General features: G+C 30.6%; 3 protein-coding genes across 3 annotated transcripts; 1 reads left to right on the top strand and 2 right to left on the bottom strand.

Annotated features, from left to right (window-relative positions):
- The first annotated feature begins 79 nt into the window (after window positions 1–79).
- Window positions 80–5176, top strand: LOC101256934 (putative receptor-like protein kinase At3g47110). The gene is made up of 2 exons (XM_004249771.5): window positions 80–4610; window positions 4689–5176. The coding sequence occupies exons 1-2, from the start codon at window positions 1934–1936 to the stop codon at window positions 5051–5053; spliced, it is 3042 nt and encodes a 1013-aa protein (XP_004249819.1). The 5' UTR covers window positions 80–1933; the 3' UTR covers window positions 5054–5176.
- Window positions 5177–5446: 270 nt separating this feature from the next.
- LOC101243841 (E3 ubiquitin-protein ligase AIRP2) lies at window positions 5447–8505 on the bottom strand. Its single transcript, XM_004249598.5, has 5 exons — window positions 8083–8505; window positions 7149–7299; window positions 7001–7067; window positions 6652–6886; window positions 5447–5804 (listed from the first exon to the last, which is right to left on the bottom strand). The coding sequence occupies exons 1-5, from the start codon at window positions 8145–8147 to the stop codon at window positions 5600–5602; spliced, it is 723 nt and encodes a 240-aa protein (XP_004249646.1). The 5' UTR covers window positions 8148–8505; the 3' UTR covers window positions 5447–5599.
- A 6115-nt stretch (window positions 8506–14620) lies between these two features.
- On the bottom strand, window positions 14621–17628 carry LOC101249721 (dehydrodolichyl diphosphate synthase CPT5, chloroplastic). The gene is made up of 3 exons (XM_069290289.1): window positions 16970–17628; window positions 16796–16863; window positions 14621–15320 (listed from the first exon to the last, which is right to left on the bottom strand). Exons 1-3 carry the CDS (start codon window positions 17393–17395, stop codon window positions 14873–14875), a joined length of 942 nt encoding a protein of 313 aa, XP_069146390.1. The 5' UTR covers window positions 17396–17628; the 3' UTR covers window positions 14621–14872.
- Window positions 17629–19043: the final 1415 nt, after the last annotated feature.

Below are 19043 nucleotides of genomic sequence, written 5' to 3' on the forward strand. Positions count from 1 at the left end.
AAACTCTCAACCTTCGCACTCTGTCCCAATTTGTTTGCATTACTTTTCTTTTTAGTCCTTTAAAAAAGAACGGTTTTTTTTTAGCAATTCTTTAATATCAACTTTAATTTCAATCTCATATCATAAGACCACACGATCAATTAACATTTTAGTGTATTGATTTAGTGAAGTATAACTAGAAATAGTGTATAGTCATATTAATTAATAGTAATAATATTTTTTATATGATTTTATTTGTTGAATATATATTGTTATTATAATGATATGACTAAGGACCCCATAAGTTTTGAATCAAGAAAATGACCTTTTTTATATATTTTTTGTCGTTAGTTTGAAATTAAGGAAATGACCTTCACTGAAGAAGATTGATTAGTGAGTAATTAAAGATTTATCAATTAAGGCTCTCACTAATTCAGGGTAGTATTTTGATTTTTGAGGATGAAAATAGACAGTTAACCACAGAATTTATTTGGACTAAAAATTCCTTTATATTTCATGTTTCAATTATGAGAGACATGGTTTAATGTATTTGTCCCATATTTATTACTTCCTCTGTTTTAATTCATTTTGACTTAACATAAAAATTTTACTTTTTAATTTTGACATAACACAAAAATTTTCAAAAGTAAAGATTTCTTTTTAAGTTTCGATACTCGATAGTATTCCTTCCATTCAACTATAGTTATTTATTATATTATTTTGAGATGTCTAACAATATTACTTGTCCCATTTATTAAATTAATGAATATTTTTATATTTAGTTGTTCATTAGTCATTCTCTACGCAAAAGAACAAACTCTATTATTGTGTCATTTTTTTGTATGCTAACATACTTAAATAATACTCATATTTTAAAAATATGTCTCCATATCCTGATTAATATTTTATTTTGTGTTAAACTCTACTTATACGATTACATTGAATATATTGTTAGAATACTTTACTTTTACTTTTGTATCATAAGAAATTAAACTCTCAACTATTTTAGAATGAAAAGGCAATTTCATAGTGCTGCTATTCGTTTTTTTCTATAAACAAGAGGAATTATTCAGGCTAGTATTTTGAGGATGAAAATATAAATTATTGTTTCATTATTTCTTTTCTGCTAACGTAACGTACTTGTGTGATTACATGTGGTATGTTGATGATCGTGATGTCCGGGAAGGTCTTCGCCCACCTCGACTTATTCCACGTGATATCTGTCACCTTCCAACAATAACAGGTACCAAGTAACTCTATCCACAAAACTAGAACAGACGAGAATAATCACCTAGTGTTATGTCTCTGCTGGGATTTAAACTTGAGAGACCTCATAACTCTCAAAATCATTTTATTCACCGCTAGGTTATACCCTTGAGGTGATGCTAGTCATTATTTTTTTATGACCATAGTATTTGGATCAGCTTTCACGCAACTCGACTAATATCACGAGATACTTGCCACCTGTCACCTTCCACCAATATACCAAGTTACACTGTCCACTAAGGCTAGTACAAATGAAAAGAATCACCTAATATTTTATTTTTTTATCTCTATTGAATTTTGAACGTGAGACCTCATAATTCTCACCTAGTCGATATTACGTTCAGCAAACAAGGACATTGATGATCTCATACATGAAAAGGAATCTGTCAAACGAAAAGAAAAATTCAAAAAATGTGACGTTAGTTTTGTGCTAAAATTAGCCTATTCAAGAAAACTTGACTGGCACAACAATATGCAACAAGCTAAGCTAATTGGTAAAAGATTTTGTCACTCTCAGTCTGTCCAACAAATTTGCATTTATTAGCATTTATACATGTTAGTTGGAACTTGAAAGAGCCCTGTAAATTATTGCATGATTCACATTATTATAAGAAAAGGAAAGCTTACATTCTTTCTTCTTATAAGTTAAAAACAGCAATTAGCTAGTCTCTAAAAAAATTCAGGACAAATGAGGCAGTGGTATCTAACATCCAATTCCAAATGGCTTTTGTTGTTATACTTCCAGTACTCAATTATTGTTATGTCCATTGCAATATCAGGTCTCGAATCGACTGATCAATTAGCATTACAAGACTTGAAAAGCAGAATAACAGAGGATCCACTTCATGTCATGGCTTCTTGGAATGATCATTCTTCCCATTTCTGCAACTGGACTGGTGTAACATGTAGTCCAGGAAATGGAAGAGTTACGTTTCTTGATTTGAGTTCACGACAACTTGCTGGAACCATACCGTCTTCCATGGGTAATCTCAGTTTCCTTACAGGTATTGATCTTGGAAACAATAGTTTCCGCGGTGAAATTCCTCAAGCTATAGGCCGCCTGTTGCAGCTACAACATTTAAATGCTAGTTACAATTATTTTAGTGGGAAAATTCCTACTAATTTAACTTACTGTAAGGAACTAAGAGTACTTGATCTACAATTTAATGAACTTGTTGGGAAAATTGTGGATCAACTAAGTTCATTGTCGAAGCTGTATTTGTTTAAACTGAAAAGGAACTCACTCGGAGGAAACATCCCCCGTTGGTTAGGGAACTTTTCATCTTTAGAGTTTTTTGACATTTCGGGTAATAGTCTACAAGGACCAATACCTGAGGAACTTGGGCGTCTAACGAAGTTGTTAGTGTTTCATGTGAACTCTAACGAACTATCTGGTACAATCCCTCCATCGATTCTCAATATTTCCTCCATATACTATTTCTCTGCTACACAAAATATACTGCATGGACAACTTCCAGCAGATGTAGGCCTCACTCTTCCAAACCTTGAAGTATTTGCTGGTGCTGTCAACAGCTTTACCGGACCTATTCCTGTTTCACTAGCTAATGCTTCTAAGCTTCGCGTGATTGATTTTTCCCAAAATAAACTTACTGGGGATGTGCCAACTAGTTTTGGAAAGTTGGAAACGTTGGTTAGGCTTAACTTTGAGGCGAATAGACTAGGTGGGAGGGGAAGTTATGAGGGCTTGAAATTTCTTGATTCCCTAACTAATTGTACACATCTGATGGTACTGAGTTTCGCCACCAATAACTTTAGGGGAGAATTGCCTTACTCAATCACTAATCTTTCAACTGTACTTGAGATTTTCTCTCTAGGTCAAAATAGGCTGCATGGTACTCTTCCAGCTGGAATAGACAACCTGATTAGTTTGACGCTACTAGGAATGGACGGAAACTACCTCAATGGGAGTGTGCCTGAATCTATAGGTAAGCTTGAATATCTTGAACGTCTCTATTTGAACGGAAATGCATTTTCTGGGAAGATACCATCCTCTATTGGTAACTTGTCATTGTTAAATACTCTAAATCTGGACGAAAATAGACTAGAAGGAAGCATACCTCCGGAGTTGGGGAAGTGTAAGTTCTTGTCAACGTTAAACCTTACCAGAAATAATCTCGTTGGCTCCATACCAAAAGAGGTTGCAGGATTATCTTCCCTTTCAATTTCTTTATCATTGGGAAGTAATTCTTTGACTGGATCCCTGCCAAAAGAACTTGATCAGTTGATAAATCTCGAGGAATTGGATTTATCACAGAACAAGATATCTGGTGAGATTCCAAGCACCCTCAGCAATTGCCTCCACTTAGAGCGTGTATATATTAGTAATAATCTCTTACAAGGAACCATTCCTCAATCCTTTATGAGTTTAAAAGGATTGGAAGAGATAGATTTTTCGCGGAACAACTTGTCAGGGGAAATACCTGAGTTTCTTGGGGAACTTTCATATCTCAGAAAACTGGACCTTTCATTCAATGAATTTGAAGGTGAGGTGCCAAATGAAGGGGTCTTTTCCAATACAAGTGCAATTTCAATCAAAGGAAACAGGAAACTTTGTGGAGGTGTCTCCGACTTGCATTTGCCTGAATGCTCCAAAGCTCCGAAGCACCTTAATTCAAGAGTGTGGATAGCTGTTAGTGTTCCTGTTGCACTCTTAGCTTTGGTGCTATGTTGTTGTGGTGGTTATTACAGGATCAGAAACTCAAGAAAGGCACACCCTTGGATCGAACAGCTAGCCCAGATACCAAGAACTACATATCGAGAAATACTTAGAGCAACGGATGGTTTCTCTGAGGCTAACTTGGTAGGTACAGGAAGTTTTGGTTCAGTATATAAAGCGCATTTCCATGGTGAGGAAACAATAATGGCAGTGAAAGTGTTGAACTTACAACAAAGAGGGGCCTTGAAGAGCTTCCTGGATGAATGTAGAGCTTTAAGAAATATAAGGCATCGTAATCTTCTCAAAATCAAGACTGCTTGTTCGAGCATTGATCACCAAGGTAATGACTTCAAATGCCTAGTTTTTGAGTTCATGAGTAACGGAAACCTACACGATTGGTTGCATCCAGAAAATGATGACCAGCAACACCAAACAAACAAGCTGACCATTATCCAAAGACTAAACATTGCCATAGATGTTGCTTCTGCACTCGACTATCTCCACAACAACTGTCAAACACCGATAGTTCATTGTGATCTAAAACCAAGCAACATACTCCTCGATGAAGATATGTCTGCCCATGTTGGTGACTTTGGATTAGCAACATTTCTCCTCGACACATCAAGTAATTCTTGGAGCCATCAGATTTCTGCAGCACTAAAGGGTTCTATAGGTTACATCCCAACAGGTACAACGATGTCATTAGTTTACATTTTAATATTCAGTCATATATCATGCTGCAGAAAATTGATTTAGTACCTTGCAGAGTACGGATCAGGCGGCCAACCATCCACACTTGGAGATGTTTACAGCTTTGGAATAGTGTTGTTAGAGTTGTTCATCTGTAAAAGACCAACTGATGCAATTTTCAACGAGAGTCTAAACATTCACAAGTATGTTTCAACAGCTTTGCCTGAACATGTTATGGAGATTGTAGACCCCTTATTGCTCTTGGCAGAGGAAGAGCAAAACATCAATCAAGATCAAGCAAGAAGAGTGGAAGAATGTCTACTCTCGGTTTTGGAAATCGGGCTTACATGTTCTGCATCATCATCTAGAGATAGAGCACCAATAGACACTATTTTAAGCAAACTTCAAGCAATCCGCGAATCCTTCCTTACAAGGAGATGATATAATATGAATAACTGCTTATTTTTCATGCTTCTTATATTAAGCCTTATTAGCATATAGAAATTTGTAAACAGATCTAAAGTTGTTTTGATTCAAACAGGCAAGAATAGAACACAATCTCCATATCTAGTCATCACCAACACCATCCCCAATCGACATCCTCAACCTCCATATCTAGTCATCACCAGTTCACAGCCACTAACCATTGGGTGGATAGACTGTCTGAACTATGATTGTTACCTAGTTCAGTGTCAAAAGCAGAAACTTTTGGTCAGACTGTTATCATTCATGGAAATGTTGAAAATACCAAGAGAATTGTCTTGTGTTTGTTGTATCAATTGAAACATAAAACTAGATAGCCACGAAAAAAACCAGAAAGACGAAAAAGACAGATAAGAAATGCTTCTTTAAGAAATGAAAAATATGGTGCAATCAACATATTAAGATTTGCTGGTAATGGCCAGAAAACTGTACATATGTGAGTGTTCAAAAAAAATTATATACAAACAGAATGCCTGGTATGTACTACCTACTTAACCTAAGTATTTATATCAATAATTCGGATGAGCAGACTGGATCTGGATAGACGGCAGGCAATTTATCGATGTACATGAGAAGTGTCGTCATATTTTCCCTCGTTATAGTGGACAAGTCTTTGATGTCACATATGTTGGTGTATATCCAAAGCTCTCCGGAATCCATCCTTTTGAGACTATCTCGACAGAAAGGGCATGACTGAGATCGGGCACGCCTACAGCAACCATGTAACATTGATAAATTATTCAAGTAGAAGACAAGCTAATAAAGAACACAAAAGAATAGGAAAACTATTATTTGCATAAGCACGCCTAATTTCCCTCTGAAACCCCTGATAAAAAGCACTAAGCAGAAGATCCTTCAGAGACCAATCAAGCACTTCACAGATAGATTAAGACTTGTCACCGCAAGAAAATCAACTTTACCAGAATCACCCTAGAATCCAAATCAACAGAACACTATCTCACCGAGAAATTTTTCAAGAGATGCTTCACCAATTTTACCTACATACTAGCAGAATTTAGGATAAAAGTCGCCCAGAAGGTAGCAAGCCGTGTGATATTTAACCAAGAGAATTTGTAAAATCCTTCCATACTTGTCCAAAATGCTGCTCAAAGCAGTGGCGCAGGTAAGATTCTCACCAAGAGAGTTCATTATCCACTATATGTACAAAAAAAAGTTGACTTAATATATATATAGTGTGATTTTCGGGCGAAGGGGTTTAAGATGAAGTCCCTTCAGCCCCTCTAGCTCCCCGCCCTGGCTTAAAGTAGGACTTTCGTTATTTTAGGCCAAAAAGACAATTCCTTCAGATGCATTGCTGGACCATAAAATCTCATGGGTGATAAAAGTGAGCAGCATACTCTATATATGTCCATCGTTAAAGACAGGTATATCAAAGTAAAAGTAAATTCAATCCACACACTCAATCGGATGCAATGATCTGGCAGTTAACACTAACTGAGAACCCACAACCTTCCTGAACAATTACTAAACTATATTTAGTATGCACGAAGTAACAGAAAGGTGGAAAATCTAACAAATTAGAGGAGTTGGCTCACCAATTTCTATAACACTTCAGGCATAAAGAGTGATTGCAGGAGGGCAACACAACCTTTGTATTCATCTCCATGCAGATACCGCATTCCTCCTCCCTCTCTATTTCGATTTCAGACAGCTTACCTTTGCTCGTCTCATCTCCTCTTCTGTATTTGGTTGCACACAACTCTCGTTGCTTCCTATCATCAATGTCAGTGATTCCCCTTTGAAGTTGCAACAAAGAGGGAAATATCACCCCTGTTCAATGACAACACAACTCAATGAACAGCATACTTATAAGAAACAAAAGAAATTGAAATGCCCTACAACGTGATTTGAGGAGACTAAATAAGAACATCCAAGTTAACGTACCATAGAACTGTTTTATACTAGCTTTTCTCTCATGAATATACATGCTTGTGTTACCATCCTCATAAGCCTGCAATAGACATCATATGGCAACTTTCATACCAAGAAAGCTGAAAGACAGAAACGCAACAAGAAAAATGGGAAAATTTACCTTATAAATATGGATCCTAAGCAATCCTAGAGCACCAGCAAAGTGACAGTCAGTCCACTGAACAAGAAACAGAAATATATGAGCACAGTGACTGTACGATAGTCTCATCTGAAGGCTAGCACCATCATATTCTTTTGGATAATCCGAAGCCCTGTATATCTCAAAAAGAACCAGTCATGTCCAAAGATACCACACAAAATGCTTCAAACATTCACACGAAAAGGGTACAAATTTCTTATTTTAAGGGGAGGGGAAAACCAGTAGTGGAGGCAGAATTTTCAAGTAACAGATTTTCAACATCTACTATATATACGTAGAATAAAAAAATTAGTCTTGCATTACAGTGCGATTTTCCTGTGTCCCCCACCCCCAGCTCCATAAGGATCCACTCATTCACAGATTATAGCTTTTGGAATACAGACACACGGATTCTCAAAATACAAAATGTTTTGCCTGGAATTCTAGCTAGGAAAAATAAGCACCAAAGATATGGTCTAGTCAATGAACTAGATTGAGAAACACAAGGTCTCAAATTCAAATAACAACAAACACAGCCAAAAAAAGCACTAGGAGATTTCTTGACACCTAATCCCGTGAAATTAACAGAGGTGCGCGAAAAACACAAACTTAGCTCAACACCACAGTTATAACAAGCTTAATCATCACAAAGAAGAAAGTACAGAGTATCACTCAATTTCCAAATTAAGGGTTTTAACTTCTCGGAAATTCTATTTAGCTTAAAACAACAAAGCCAAAAGAAATAAAAATCCCAACTTTGTCCATCAAAGCTAGAAAAACAGAAGAAAAAAAAGTAACGTTTTTGATGTAAAATCACCGATTAATGATCAAATCAACAACTTTTTTGTACCGACAGTTGATTATACAGAAAAATAAAATTGCAAATACTAAAAGGGGAAGAATATTGAAAACGTACAGAGTATTAGCATGCTGAATATCAGCTTCAAGTGCTTTGAGTGAATCTTTAAAAGACTTCCTCATCACTCCTATTTTATATTCCCATTCAACAACAAAACAAAACAAAAGCCTCTTCCACTCTGTTATATGCTGATTTGATCAACCAAAAAAAAAAACTGCAGATTATTCGATCGAACCGATGAAGAAGAAGGTGAAAGAGGGGCCCCGGGTGGTTGTATAGAGACGCAGTTCACTCAAAAACAACAATTTGCCTTGCACAGCACGCTTCTTCCTGCTTATACTGAAGAAAAAAAAAATCTCAACAATTTGAGTAAAAATTATAAAGTGTCATCAGTCATGGCTTTTATAGAACACCATTGCTATGCTTAGGGCTGATTTTGAACGTCAATTTTAACTAGTTTTCCTTTTTCGACGGATATTTAATTTTTCTTCTTCAAATGTACATTGATATTGGTCAAATATATGTTTTTTGACCTTTTTTTAAATAAAATCTCATTAAACTAATAAAGATAGAATTATAAAATGTATTATTTAATTAAGAAAAAACCCATAAAAATTAAATCTATTGTACATAAATTGTGCAACGAATATATTAAAATTATTTATATCTTGCTAAATTAAGTATTGCATCTATTGAATATATATATATACACTTATATATATACGATCCATTTGTAATATATTTTTTTTATTGAATGATTTATTATTTATTAATAATCAAATATAATTCATTGGGATATGTTAAATGATTAGAAAAATTGGATAGAATTTGACCAGAAATTTAAAAAGTCTGTGATATTTTTTTAATTTTAAAATAATTATTTTTTTTTTTAATAAAAAGCTATTAATGTCAAAAAGAAAAAAATGTGCAAAAAGGTAAAATAATATATTAATAATATATAGTGAAATATATTATTTTATTTTTCTAGCCAAAAATTTTTTTACTTATACATTGTGTCTTTATCAAAAATATTTCATGTATGATGGTGAAAAATAATTTCTTGAAATTATATCTAAAAGATTTAAAAGTCACAAAATCAATAATAATATATCAAATAAGCAAATACTATGTAATTACAAAAGAGATCATTCCATCGCAACAAGACTTACCATTGTAGTAACATTGAAACTTTTGAATGCAGTCGAAAAATTTAAAGATAAACTTTGACTAGATTAGAATGTTAAAAAAATAATAGAATCATATTTTATTAAATTGTCTTATTTATATTTATATTTTTAAAGCATTATTAATTTATAATATTAGTGATACCATACATTTATATAGAAGTCTTTTAAAAATATATTATCTTATTAAAATAATTAATCTTTTCCCTTGATACAAGTCGAGATCAGAAAAAAATACTTATAAAATAATTATCCATACGAATGATTCGAAATTGATCTCTCTCAATAATTTTTAAATCAAACATGTCGTATAAGACTTAACTAGTGCGATTTATGTTTTCGCTAAGTCGGTGCACGGCTGGCAAGTTGTGAAGTTTGTAGAGTATGGGAATTTGTATTGTACTTGCCAACAACATAATTTGTAATTATACAACGATGTCATCATCTTGAAGAAACTATACGTGGAGTTTGTATTAAAAAAGACAAATGTTGGAAGAATCATGAACATTAACCAACGTTGATACACTCATAATTAATGAAACGAAAAGACCCCAAGTAACCAACATCAAAATGATGAAGAGGTTATTAAAGACGTAGTATCGCGGATAAAATTATTTATCTCTTAATTAAAAATTTTAGATTTATATCTCGAATATATAACAATGAGTTTAGTGGTCTCGACTTTGCATTTTGAGCATGAACAAATATTGACAGGAATAACTTTTTTTTCAAATGAAAATAAATACAAATTAATTAATCTACAATACGAATACGAAACACATAAAATAAAATTAACGATGAAGAGGTGTTAACGTGTTCTTCCCTTCAAGTATCACCCTCTTCTCCCGCGATGTCAACATGTGCTTCTTCTCTTACATTAAAGAGGGTACAACAAATTAAAGTCTGAGTCATATTGATGGAATCGAGATTTTTAATAAAAAGAGTCAAAATTTAAAATTTAAAAAGTAAATATATTAATAAGTAAAAAGATATCGACGTTCTATTATATATATATATATATATATATATATATATATATATATATATATATATATATATATATATATATATATATATATATATTATATTATATTATTTAAAAAAATTTGTAACACTATATAAATATTAAAATTTTCGTTTAGGATGATTGAATGAACTCCGTAAGTATATGCTATCTCCGCCGAGTGCATGACGCATGGTTTAGTTATTACTTCTAAATTTTAAATTGAAGTAAATTTTTTTGGGTATTTTTTACCTAATATTTGTTATTCGTATTAAAATTTGACTATATTGAATTTATTTCGTGTAGAGTATATTTAGAAGAAATTCTCTTTATTTGAAAATTCATGCAGACTCAAATTGAAGACATCTAATTAATAGATGAGCAATTATATTCACAGTGTATTTATATCATATCCTTTGATGATAAATAAGTTTCTTTTTTACTATGCTATTTTGAATCTTTATTAGTTATAGTTTATGACTTACATTAAATTTTACATAAATTTCAAATATAAAAATTTTATTTCAAATTCAGATTTACGGTCATAGTGTATAAATACTAAGAATTCTGAAACATAAAAACAAAAAAAAAAAAGGTGAATAAATTGAGTTCTATTTTGAAAAAAAAAATATAAAGTTACTATAGAAATTGTCTGAAATTTTTGAAACATTTTAACCTTGCAATTGTCTTATCCTTCACTAAAAATTTTTAAACAAATATTATTATATCATATTTTTTGATATTTCTTGTTTTCTTACGTGTGTAACTCACTCCAAATGCTAGTCAAATGTCTTTTCATTTTCTGTTATAATAATTTAATTGTAATTGTTTATATCGCGCTTTAAAAGTTCATTTGATTTTATATTTGAGATAAATTTATTAAGTCAAGTGATTTATATTGAAATAAAATTTCAATTTTAATTTTTAAAAAATGATTTATTATTTTTTTGGGGTCAAACAACCCCTAACTATAAATTAAATTCCACCATCCATTTACTCCGCAATTTAGACAAAAAGAAAAAATAGAAATGTTACGTTGGCCAACGAGGTCCCATTTTTTTTTATAAGTTTTTGTTTGGTTCATTCTAGATTTAACTTTCTTTTTTTTCTTTTGTAAATTATACTCGGATTATTCATTACAGAGTTTGTTTGAAAATTACTATTGTGCGATGAAAACAATTCTTCCATTTTTATGAATTCTTTTAGGCTTTTAGCATACATGAGAATGAAGACCATTTTGGTGTTTTACCCTTTGATGATTTATATTATATTATAATTAGATATAAGTCTGAAAATACCAAATATTTATAAAAAGAAAAACTAATTACGAGCTATCGAATTCCAAATAAAATAATACGTAATTAAAAAAATCACTAATATTTATACTATGACACAAGTACACGGCCAAAAGTTTTTGATGTATTAATTAACAACATTATTTTTTAATCAATAATCAATTGAGAAGTGATAGAATTTCACATATATTTTCATCATATTCTTTAATTAAAAAAAAAAGAAAAAATATATAAAAAAAAATATTCTAACAAGTCAAATCCTAAGAATAATACGATTAAATATTTTTTTCAAAGCGCGAAACTAAGTTTGTTAATATTTATTATCTTCATGTTGAGAATTGTTTTTATGGTTATCCAAATAAAAAGTTTTATTCATATAAATAATAAATATATTTATACGTATACAATATTTCTCTCGCAGAATACAAACACATTTAATGAAATTGTCAACTTGATTACGTTGCATATTCTAATTTTTGTTCGTCTCATATCCAAAAGCTATATATATATATATATATATATATATATAATTGAGATAAAGATAAGCATCTTCCTCTTAAAGAGGAAACAATAAATTAAAGCAATATAAACCAATGATGTATAGCATTATTTTTTAATTAATAATTACTTTTATAAATATAATGGATTAGACTATCATTTAATTAGTAGTAGGACCAAATATGATTAGTTGTGTATGACAATGACATAACAACTTTTTAATTTTTATGATTTTAAGTGAAATATTCAATTTAATTCAGCATACGTGGAGTAATGAACAACCCATTTTCTTGCGCAAATAACCTATTTAATTAAATTAACTTGATGTTTTTTTTTCTGAAGGAAATAATAAAATAAATTAGCAATTTTCTTTCCTCTGATTGATATTATTTGATAAAATGACCCTTTGATTCTTGCTTAAATAATACATTTTTATAATCAAGAAATTTTCGAAAAACAATATCACACAATATTTGATGGATAATGAATTTGTTAATGTACTATTTCAGTATTTAAATAGGGAAAAAACATAAATTGTCTTTTAAATTTGTCTTGAAAAGTCAATTACATGATTAAACTGTTATGACGATTTATTACACACCTTTACTATTTAAAAACGAATTTAATAATATGAAAGGGTCATATCTATTCACAGGATCAACAACCAAAAGCATCTCAATTCTGGCTAATATATATTGTGCCAAAAATTTTCTTTCAACATTTACTAGCTCATAATTAAGTTATATTACCATAATTTTATGCACATTATAACCACTTTAAGTATAGGAAAAAATTGTTATATGAGAGTAACATCTAACAGTATTTCCCAAAATTGCAAAACGTATTAAATTAAAATTAATTTCAAAAAGAAAAAAGAGGTAGTCAATATCTAATCTGCCATCAAAAGTCTATCCTATCCAACGGTGAGCATTCAACTCTTCATCAAATCTAACGGTCATTCTCAGGATTGGCTCTTGGCTTCAAAATTTAAAGGCATTAAGCGTTAGAGCCTCAAATTTTTACAGATAAAAAAGTATTGTTTCTTAATCCCATTAAAACAGAAGAAATCAACGAAATATTATTTTGAATTCTTACAATTTTTTGGCTAACAGTTATATTATTTATCCTTTTTAACTCCTTTTGTATTTTATTTCTTTAACTCTTTGATAGTTAGAGTAATACAGTCTCAAAAATATCAAAAACATCAATCGATAGTTGAAAAGTGTTGATAGTTAAAGTAATACAGTCTCAAAAATATCCTTTTTAACTCCTTTTGTATTTTATTTCTTTAAATCTTTGAAAAGTGTTGAACAGAGTGCATTACAATTTATTTTTATTTCTTTGTTAAATTTCATATTAAAGTAGGTATATCAAGTTATCAACTTTTTGAATCGGATTCTATAATTCTAACTCTTATCTTTAAAGGTTATTAATTTATTAGTTATATAATAAAATGTCTCACATAAAAGGATGTTTTTCATTATTGAATTAACAAAATCTTACTTAAAAAATAATGATTAAAAAAAGTATTTGAAAAAATCATTTATATAAAAAATATTAACTAGTAATTTACATTTAGAAATTTAGAAAAATAAATAACCAATCCAAGTAAAGACCCACCTAAATTTTAAAATATCCCTAATTTTATTTGGGTGAGTTATTTTGATTCAATTTTTGTTCAGAATTTTTGAATTATTTTCATTAAAAAAATTAATTACGGGGCCGAATTATAATTGTCACGTATCAAAAATTATTTTGCAAAATCACTTTTAAAAAATAATGGCATGAATGAGCCTTTTCTTAAAGGGGCAATGGCATATGAGCCAAACTTTTAACGGATGACATAAATGAGCTTTTTTTGAAAAATTCGATAACATATTTGAGTGTTTTCCTTCTTAAAATAAAAGAGAGTGCATTACACACATCATAATGAGAGTGGTATAAAAGAGAGCTGTGTTTCTCAAATTAAAAAGTGACATTTTAGATATGAAACTAAAAGAAAAATGTATAGTTTAAGCGTGTGGAGAAATTATCAAAATATGGTGTCACCATCTTTACGTGAGAGAAAGAAACCACTTTCTGTGAGAAAAAAAATCACTGTATTGCTATTGATGGCGCTCTGATACCACGTGTATAATAATATTCTCCCAAAATGAGCTTTATGTGAAAGTCTTCTATATTATATATAATGTTATTAAGAGTACAATGTATCAAGTAGACTAGAACTCTGGTAAAAGTATAAACTTAAATAAGATTCAACCTAAAGGTAAAGTTGTTTGTATTCAATAAACTTTCCTAATACATAACCAGGGCCTGTGATTGCTCTCAACTCGTACCTAATAGTGTAGGTTGTAGCTCTTTTCCAACCTTTATGAGCAATTTAAGAGACTAAAGAGTCGTTCGATGGAGTGTATTACAAAAATAATGTATGTAATAACTTAATATATTATTAATAGTATTTTGTTTGGTGCTATGCATTATTTATACACTATATTGTGTACTGAGAATTGTATTTACAAATTTACATTAATTTGACGTGTATTGAAAGAAGGAAAACAAAATAAAAGAAAATACTCCCAAGCTCAATTCTTGAAAAAGAAAGAAAAAACAAGACATTCAATGAAATTTGAACCGTCAATTTCACTTATAGAAATGCAGCCAATAACAAGACATGCCTCGAATTTGAGCTTAGATGCACCCATATACTAAAGTAATTTTGTATAAATATACATTTGTATATATGGTTTAGAGAAAGGAGCACGGGTGCACGTTAACCCAATACGCCCTTACCTAAATATAACTATCTAATGGATAACGTCTATATACATTCTATAACATACCCCGAACTTGTTTCACATAGCGTGATGCTAGGAACTCTGTCCGCCATAGCGCCTCTGTCTTTGCTGAAAAGAACATAAAGCCTCTAAAAACTCAGCTTCACCAAAATCAGGCCATTGTGAATGAGAAAAGAAGAGTTCAGTATAAGCCAACTGCCAAAGTAAGAAATTGCTAAGTCTCAACTCTCCGCTAGTCCTTATAAGTAAATCAGGACTTGGAAATTCAGTACATTTTGTTTGTAATTCCTGTTCTACTAGTAAACTATTAATGTCTTCGGGTTCGATATTGCCATCCTTCACTCTTTGAGCAATGGTTTGACAAGCTTGTACAACATCATACTGTCCACTATAGTTAATTGCAACAAGGATATGAAGTCGGGAGTTTGCTTTTGTAGCCATTACTGCTTTATCTATTAAGTCCTGCAATGACTTGGGGAGCTGACTCGCGTCTCCGATTATAGACAATCGAATCCCTGTTCTGTATAAATCCAATGAAGAAGCATATAAGGGAACTCCTTAGACTATACAGAGTCGTGTTAGGATCGAATCCATGCACACACTTGATAAATGAAGAACACAAGAACTTTCTTGAGAAAGAGATGAGAGATCTAAAGAGAAAACAATATTTCGTGGTAACACTCCGTGAATAAGCTTCTACGGTGGTGGGGTATATATATATATTAATAAATCAGAGTATTTTTTATTACAGAGAATAAATGGAGTTTAAACCGCATAAACATTAATATATAACAATACATCAAATATTAATCAGGCTCCACAACCTAACAAGTTGATCATAAATTAATAATACCTCAAACTTAAAGCTCTAAGAAGGAAAAGAGGAGAGGTTATACAGGTAAGTGTATTTCAATTGTTCCACATTCTATAAAAGCATAAAACAAAAACGACAAATGTTGCATTTGTTGTTAAGTAGTAGAATTTTACACTGGAAGCAAACGTATTACTTATACAAGATTATACTTAGTAATCCAAAGTTTCATATTGCATTTCAAACTTTGTATGAGTCATGAGGATTTAAAGCTTACGAGTTTTAAAGTCACAGCTCTATTGTTTACTGGGTTCGAACAGGAGCGGCTCAAGAATATTAGTGGCATAAAGCGAAAATCAAACGGGGTCTTAAACTTGAATTATTAATAACTTTTATATAATTGATTTCTTCTAGTTTTCAATTGATAATATAATCGTTCTTATCTTTTAAATTATTTTTCATGAGATATAGTACTCTAAATACATCAAATTTCTTCCAATAATTCCTTAATTTTTCATGAAAAATTTACTTTTTCTACAAATAATATTCAATATTTCTTAAAAAACAATAACTTATAATCTATTATTATTAAAAATTAAGGCACATGCCTTTTTTTTAAACACTATCGAGCCACCCTTAGTTCGAGATATAGATTATATATACACAGATTTCTTAACACAAAAAAAAAATTGAGTCAAAAACTATTGAATTCCATCGAAACCAGTAAGGGCCCGTTTGGATGGGCTTAGTAAAAGCAGCTTTAAAAAAGTACTTTTAAAAGTGCTGAAACTTATTTTTAAAATAAGCAGTTATGCGTTTGGATAAAAGTGCTGAAGTTGTTATGTCAAACGTGAAAAGGGAAAAATGGAAGAAAGAAATGTTAGGGTTATATGGGTAATTTGGAGATTGTATAAAAATATTAAGCACAAAAAGATAAAAATGTGGTCAACTTAAAACAGCTTATAAGCTAAAAAAAAAAAACACCCCTACCCCAGCTTTTAACTTTTGGCTTAAAATAAGTTTTTTTTAACTTAAAATAAGCTGTTTTGAGTATTGCCAAACAGCTAAATAAGTTAAAAACCAGCTTTTAAGTCAATTTGACCAGCTTTTAAGTCAAGCCAAACAGACTCTAAATATAGTTTGTTCGATTGGCTAATGTATGATAATTCAATAATACCATTTACCTGGCAAGATTTTCAAGTTCATCTTTCAGTACTTTATCGAATAAGCCCATCAAAAGATCAACTTCCGCCTATAATATAAACAACACAAAACATTACAAAAAAAAAAAAAAATTAATATCATCAAACACAAATCAATAACTGAGCCTATAGATAAAGGGAAGTTATGGAGTTTACTTTAGGACGGAACCAATTTTCAGAGGAAAAAGCAAATAGAGTAAGAGCAGAAATTCCCCAATTGTAGCTGAGCTTAACAAAGTTCCTAAGAACTCGAATACCGGCTGCGTAACCTAACGCAACCGGTAATCCTCTCCTCTTTGCCCACCTTCTATTCCCATCCATTATCACCGCGATATGTTTCGGCATCAGTTCTCTGCTCAATTCTGTAGGCAACGGCACTTCTTCTTCATTGATTGAACTCTCGTCCATGGCGATATAATTGTGGTCAATGTTGCTGGTGGCGTTGTTTTGCGCAGAGGCAAGTGGATGAATTGGCAGTCTTTTCGTTAAATTGGGGAAAATTTGAAGTTTTATTGATTTTGGTTGGGAACAAAATTTAACAGGGAAAGGGAAGACTTGTTGGAGCTGAAATGAAAACGCCATGTTTTTGAAAGCAAAAGGAGCTCTTGCTCACCAATTTATAGAAACTAAACGGTTTTGATACACAAATTATATTATTAATTTGTTTGTTTCCTAATTACCTCATTTTCCCATTGATTTTTAAATTATAGTGTTTATCCTGGCAATCAATTTGTGTGAATATCTAAAATTTATGATAACGAAAGTAACAAGTTTGGTCCATAAATTATATTTTGGTTTATAAATGATTTTGCAACTAGCCTCTTTTTTGGATTTTTACTTTATATTCTGTTTAATTGGTATTATTCATTGTATTTATATTGTATCATTATTATATTTATAATATTTATTTTAATTGCTACTTAATATGTATTATGTTATATTCTTAAATTTTATTGTTATTTAATAATAAAAATATATATTTTTGTTAGAAATATTTTTTCTCCAATTTAAATTTTTTCCTTATTAATTTAGATTTAGCCTCACTTCAATATATGAATGTGAAAGGTCATTGTCTTGGAATGCAATTCCGTTATGGCTAAGGAATTTGCATGATAAAAAACCTCGAATTTCTACGCCACGTACGTGTGGCTACTAACTAAAACAAACCAAAAAATTCAAATTTATACAATTTGAATTCTACAAGCAATTGACGGTGTTCACACATAATCAAAAAATTCAATGAAAAATCTTTTACACGTTTAATTCGAGTTGATTCGATTTTAATTTTTAATCGATAAAAGTTGACTTTTATTTTAAGCAAAAAAAAAATTAAATTAAATCAAATTAAATATATAAATATCTATTAAAAAATGTAACTGCGTATGTAGGTATAGTTTTATATAATTTTTAATGATCCATATTTATTTTTTACACTGTCGTAGGATTGTTCAAAATCAAATTGAAATAATTAATTTGAGCCCCAAAAAAAGTTATTAGTTTATTGATAATGAATAGGATTGTTCGAAATTGAATCGAATAATTCAAACTAAAAATAGTTCTTGATTTATTGGTATGAGTAATTTGTTCAGCGATTTTGCTAACAGTCTTAATTTTATTATCATCGAATTATCGATTCTTAATAATTCAATGTGTTACTTAATATGCTAATTGATAACCGTATTGTAAATCAGTGAATTATATTTATATCATTTAGTGTGTGTTTGGAGTGACTTATTTTTTTGTAACTTTTGACTTTTAAGTTTTTTTTTAGAAAAATATTAAGTGTCAGAATAACATAAAAACTATTTGAAGGTACTTTTTAAAGCTTAAAAAAAATAACTTATAACTTTTAACTTATAAGTAATTCAAACAAAGTCAATACGAACACCGCCTTAATATATAAAATCGGTGACTTAATGTTTTAGTTTCAAACATTCAGTTCTAACTATCTCCACTCTTGGTTATTCTATATCTAGTTTCTGAGAACGTGCCTTATACGTTCGTCCTTTATTATTATTATTAAACTTTTATATACTAAAAAGTTATACAAAAAAGTTAAGTGATTAAAAAGATGCTTAAATTAACAGTAGTAGTTTTACCATTTATCTTTTATTTGCTAAATAATAATAAATATAATATGAAGAACATTAAATAGATGATATATCTATTTATTTTTTTGTTATCCTTCTCTCATTTTCTTTTCTTCTCATGTTGAACAGTGTAATTTTCT

The sequence above is a fragment of the Solanum lycopersicum genome, chromosome 10, assembly GCF_036512215.1.
Source record: "Solanum lycopersicum chromosome 10, SLM_r2.1".
NCBI lineage: Eukaryota > Viridiplantae > Streptophyta > Magnoliopsida > Solanales > Solanaceae > Solanum > Solanum lycopersicum.